This window comes from Lycorma delicatula, chromosome 9 (assembly GCF_047948215.1).
Source record: "Lycorma delicatula isolate Av1 chromosome 9, ASM4794821v1, whole genome shotgun sequence".
NCBI classification, from domain to species: Eukaryota; Metazoa; Arthropoda; class Insecta; order Hemiptera; family Fulgoridae; genus Lycorma; species Lycorma delicatula.
The window spans coordinates 39,719,479-39,725,478 of NC_134463.1; the positions used below are offsets into that span (position 1 = coordinate 39,719,479).

The 6,000-nt window shown below is 32.6% G+C and overlaps 1 protein-coding gene across 3 annotated transcripts in view; it reads left to right on the forward strand.

Annotated features, from left to right (window-relative positions):
• Dgkepsilon (diacylglycerol kinase epsilon) overlaps positions 1-4,962 on the forward strand; it is a 67,162-nt gene extending 62,200 nt beyond the window's left edge. For 2 of the 3 annotated variants that reach the window (XM_075375239.1, XM_075375242.1), the window contains one exon: positions 4,721-4,962. In XM_075375239.1, the coding sequence (XP_075231354.1) occupies positions 4,721-4,830 (110 nt within the window). In that variant the 3' untranslated portion in view covers positions 4,831-4,962. The remainder of the gene's footprint in view (positions 1-4,720) is intronic. The other variant, XM_075375241.1, reaches the window with a different exon arrangement.
• Positions 4,963-6,000: the final 1,038 nt, after the last annotated feature.

Consider the following 6,000-nt stretch of genomic DNA (forward strand, 5'->3'; position numbering starts at 1 on the left):
AAGATTGGTAACACTGCGAGCGATCTGGCAACGCTGTGTCTACTGGTCTGTGCTAGACTGGTTTGTTCATCCCTTCCACATGCTCAGTACGAGTTTCAACTTCGTTCAGCCAACACATTATTTTTGACAGCTCCATCATTGAAGTTGAGTTATGAAAATGGAGCATTTGAAACAAAGTTGAACATCTAAAGATTCATTGGCCTTACACGAAGAAAAGTAAGTGAATAACCCGTCCACACAGATTGGACGCCTTAAAATAGTTCAAAATTAACCGCTTTTTTTTTTTTTTTGACTCCTCCCCTGGGCCGGTCCGACTGGTTGGTATTGTACCACCCAGGGGAGTACCTGTTGTACTCAAATGGGCCTTCCCACCTATCATCTGTAATGGCAAATTAGCCTTATTTTGTACTTCCAGTGCATGTCTATCACTCGCAAGGCTCACCAGGTCATCTGCGTAGGCAATGACCTCGAATCCTACAGGATAATCCAAATACAGCATTCCGTCAAAAGTTAAAACTCATAATAACAGGCCCAAAATGGAGCCCTGGGGAACTCCACTGTGTATGTTAACTTCCAAATCTCCACTTTGCGTTGCAATTATGCACGATGTGTCAGAGAGGTATCTCCTCACCTGTTTCCTAAGATATGGGCTTACGTTCTTAGCCAATAATGCACTGGGAATATGGCTCCATTTGATGGAGCCAAAAGCATTCTTAACATCTAGGAAGACAAGTAACTGAATCCCTCTTGTTCTCCAAGTACCTCTTCTAACATCTGCTATCCAGTAGTTACTTTCTTTGCTGCCAACACGGTGGAGCGAGGATATTGATAAATGATGGGTTGCCAATATTTATTATCAACTATGTTGTTGATAAGGCGTCCACACAGATTGGACGCCTTAATAAGACAACATGGTAACTCTCTTCCTAGCGCGTACACACCAAAAATACCAATTGAATATCAAATTTGAATTCTGCTTCTTCCATTTGAGTTATGTTATGCCGCATGACGGATATTAACTCTTCCACAAATGAACTTCCATCACAATCATGCAAGATGATCTAAGGACGCCTCTTGCTTTCATATCGGATACACTTACATCGAGGAAGTCAGAAATAACTTTGCCTCTATATCGTCGGCAACAACAGTAGTAAGCTTCATTTTAGTATATTTTGAATTCTTACTGTGGGCGTCTGTCAACTACCAGTGTCTGTGAAATATTCTCACATCCAGTTTCAGGTGCTGAGGAATTTTTGGAGCTCCGTTCTTGACCCGGAAGTGTTGAGTTCGGTGTTGACCCGTTGATGCTGCTGCTGCAAAATATTACTCGTGGGTGGGAAATCTGTGCCCAAGACGAATTGTATGTTTCCAAAGGTTGCACAAAAATTATCATAGTGCCGTAACAAATCACTTTAAATGCAAAGCCTGTGTACTCAGCTGAGTGAAATTTACATTATCTAGTTGTACTGTTTGATGAAAGGATGCATTTTAGTAATTGTTTTATCAAACAGTGCAGTGTGTTGTGATGGGTGGAATTTCATTGACATCTGCAGCTGAGGTTGCTCAGCGAGTGTCACATCGTGTTTTATTTGATACAAAACCTTGCAGGATACTTGGACTAAAGTTTCATCTATGTAACACGACAATTTGCTCGGAGCAGACCATAAAGATGCTCCTCAAATGCCGTTTGGCTGTGAGGGGGTGAGTCGGTGTATCGATATGTCTAATACAAAAAATATTTTTAAAATCCTTTATATGCTTTTGCTCGTGGGAGAAAAATAAGATCTTATAGGTACTAGCAGTCAGTGCCAATTAAACACAAGGAAAAGTGTTGGTAAAACTGAAAAAAAAAAAAAATACTTCATCACTCCAATAAACAAATATATCTAACCTCCTTCTCTTCTCACAGTCCTACCTCTAATTTCCTAGTTTCTTAAGGATGAAAAAAATTACAGATACTTTAACGAGAAATTGTAAGTATGTAAGGTGTTCCAAAAGTTTCTATCATAATTATTAGTGCAGATTACAATAACAGAAGTAACTGACAGTTGTGTATTTTGTTTATACAACATGATTTAATATATCATAAACATTTCTTTTTTTTACACATTTAGTAGCAGTGTTTGAATCCTTAGTTTTCCAGAAGCAGATCAAGAAACCTTCATTAAAACAATATTACCAACTATATTTTTATTTTGTAGCATGTAGAACTATTGTAGATTACCTTCTCAATTATATTAACATGACCTAATGATAGTAATAATGAATTTATTTCATAAGCATCAGAATGAAAAATCTTGCAATTGACAGTAAACATCTGAAGCTTAGTACAACTATCAGTTCCGAATTATAAAAACCTGCTGAAATTAGGCTTTTATATTGGAGAAAAATGTACATTTTGTCAACAAAAAGGAACTATTATGCATAATTTTAAGAACAGCTTACCAAAATTCCATTTGACTGCTCAAGCGCTTTTGTCGAATCTGCCATCAACAGGAGGAATATGTAATTGTGAATTTAAAATTTTTTATATATATTAATTATGAATCCATCCTTAAGGTGGCAGAATAATTATGTAAAATAGTTATTTTGCAAACAACGCCGTGTAAGAAAAACTAAAAAAAAAAAACTAGTTTATTTATACTTCTGAATTAAAAGTAAAACTGACTAGAAGTAGACATCTGGTAGTCAATCCTGACAATGTTCTATGTAATGTTTCACTCTTGAAGCAGACTGTTTTATTGGATACTTTGAATCCCAGTGCCATGTTTGCTGTCTTCTTAAATTCTGAAAAGGCTTACAAATTGACTTGCTGAATAGATATGCTGCGAATCTTAAAGGAATGGGATGTAGATGCAATTTTCTGGGCTTCATAGTAAGATTCCTTGAGAACAATGTTTTTAACTTCAGAACCATTTACACTGGAAAATGTGCCTTAAAGTACTGATGTTCTATAATTTTATTTTCTTTGGGTGTAACAACACTATAAAATTTATTAAAAACCACCTTCATGTGTTCATTATATGTAAATGATTTAACAGCCTACATCCATCGGCAGTTGCAAAACGTTTGCTTCAAAACTTCATTTATGAACGAGTCATAAGGTGAAATTATCTAAATTAACAAAAAAATCTCAGTATCACTCTACATAAATTTAGGCCTGCTTTATGAATGCATTGCCTGAATTAAACGTGTAAGAGAACTCAGTGTAAAATTCAGTGTTTAAAACATTTTGATAGGTTAACAAGTAACAGCATAATATTTACAGTAACAGCTTTTGGAGTGCAGATGAAATGTGTACTTAAATTTTACTGAATCTTGGTAATGTCTAAATTCGATTAGTAGTTTACTCCTCAGAGTGTACAATTCTTGGGATGTTGGATCACCATTCGTAAAATTTTATTTGATCTGCTACCGGATCATTCCTGTCTAGTCAAATAGTAAGCACTTTAATGAAGAATGGTGAGCCTTTCCCTCTCTGGTTGAGTCTGACCAATAATGATTTACATGCATCATAAAGGGACAATCTTAGCATCTTCTGTGTGATTTTGTTTTTATTTTCAGTCTTAATCCACAGATTCCCATTTAATTTAGTTTTACGATTATTCAAGCTCGGGGAATGTTTGTTTTATCTTTCCTTAGTTTGAAAAACTACATGCTACATTTACTGTTCATTAGTATATTTACTTAGGTGATTAGTTATAAGAAAAACAGACAATAAGCGTGTAGTATTATTACAGAATTTCTGCAATAAAGATACTTCTTTATAAAGTGAAGCGATTTACATTGATGGATTTAACCAGAGCAGTTACATTAGATGTTCCTTTATGGCCTATTTTCTCGAATACAGATTTTATGTATTTGTCTTACTGGTGCAAGCATACCGGAGACATGTCATCTTCTATCTTTCAAAAAAATATATATACTGTAGTTTGAAATAAGCTCTACTTGAGAACGTTGATACAAACATATATCTAAAAAACATTTTGTTATTGAGTTACAGCTAGTGAAAGAATTTTCCTGTATTTCAGTTTTCCTGGTGAAATGAGTTCATACTGAAACTTTCTGGTGTTAAACCAGATGGTTTTGTATGACTTTTAACCTCAAAAATCAAATAAAATTGATCACAGAACTGCATCTCTTGCAGTTTTCATAATATCCAACATAAAACAGAAAAAATAGCTCTATATACATGCATGTATCTTCTTAGAGCCATCTCTTAACCTAAGTTGACCGTTGTAAACTATTCTTAATTTTAGGTGGCTGCTGTAAATAAATAAATGGAGAACTTAAATCTTCAGTCGTTAAAACTTTTCTGAAATATAATGACGGAAAAAAATATGTTGCTGTTAAAATATATTAACAAATTTTAATATAACTTTTCAAGAAATTTGAAGGAAACTAATTGGAAAACAGTTATTTACTTTAGTTCTAGAAGTACCGTTATTCAAATATCAGTTTGATAAACATAATTGGTTTGTTATAAATTTTATATATGTGTGTGTGTGTGCGTGTGCGCATATATATATATATATATATACGTGTGTGTGTGTGTTGTTTCTTACACAATTATTTATTTTTTAGTATAATGTAGTATTTAGTACGATTCAGTATAATTATTTATTTTATTTACTTATATATCTATTGTTCTGTATCTACTTTTATTATAACTTATGTTGTGTTCATGAATTAGCTTTAACTTAACGGGTTTTATTTACAGGAATATCAAGCATGCCATTATTGTTAACCACTAATCTGCTGGAGAATTCAACTTTACCTACAGTACCTGTATTAGCACCACCAAACATCAATAATTATAGATATTTTTAATAAAACTTAGTTTTGTTCAAAGGATTTTATTGTAAATTCGAATAATGCATTAAGCGACAGAAAGTGTAAAACAATTTTGAATGTAATTATACATGATGGTGTCTGAATACAATTATATAATTTTTTAAATGATTTTGTCTATATTTTTTAAATATAACACACACACACATACACTTACTTTTCTTGTATATTTGAAACATTTAATATTTTTAAGTAGAAGTGATTCTGTCAGAAAAGAATATGTATACAATCTTAAGTTAAAATTTATTTTTCATATCATGATAAAGACAGATTACTTGTGTTAATAATTCATATTTATCTTAAACTATTTCAGTGACATATTGTAGAGGTTATGATAATGATAAAGTTATTAAGCGGTAAATGTTATCTATGTACGATTCATTTTCTTCTATGGAAATTTACATAATGCTTGTAATGTATATCGCATTTATGTTGTATAGTAAATTATGTTCGCTTAATCTTTATTATAATTATTGAAACTAACCTGATAAAAATATTTTTAAATTTACATTTGTTCGATGCAAGAACTAGGACCGTCGCCTGCACTTTTACTTTACCTAGAAAGCTGTACAAAGATTTTCAAGATATTTCTCAATTAAATATATTGTGTTACAACAGAAAATTAAGGTGGGACTATATACCAATACTTTTGTGTACCGATAGATATAAAGAATAGATTTTTTAGCTGTCCTGATTTCAGGGCTTAAAAATTGATGCGCATTAATTTCATTTGTGCGATTCATCTGGAAAGGGTCATTATCAGGTATTATTATTTTCTCATCAGATTTCCTACCAAAATGTGAAAGTTTTTTAGGGTTATTTACCAGTCAGTGGCTTTGTTCTCTTTTGACTTATATTTGATTCTGCATTACTGAATCTTTATAGACAAGAAAAAAAAAACATTCCTACTGCACCTTTTGTTTAATACCTCTATGTGGACAAGGATGTCCTGGACACCTGCACCAATAGAAGGAGATGAAGAACAAAAAAAATTATTTATTTAATTTTTTGTTGGCAATCCACTTTTGCATAAAACTTCAGATACTTCAGGCTTATATTCTCCAAAGGAAGGAGATTTGGCTAGAAATATATATATTTAACGTTGGAGTAAAATACAATGGTGCAATGCAATTTTTTCTCTGAGATCAC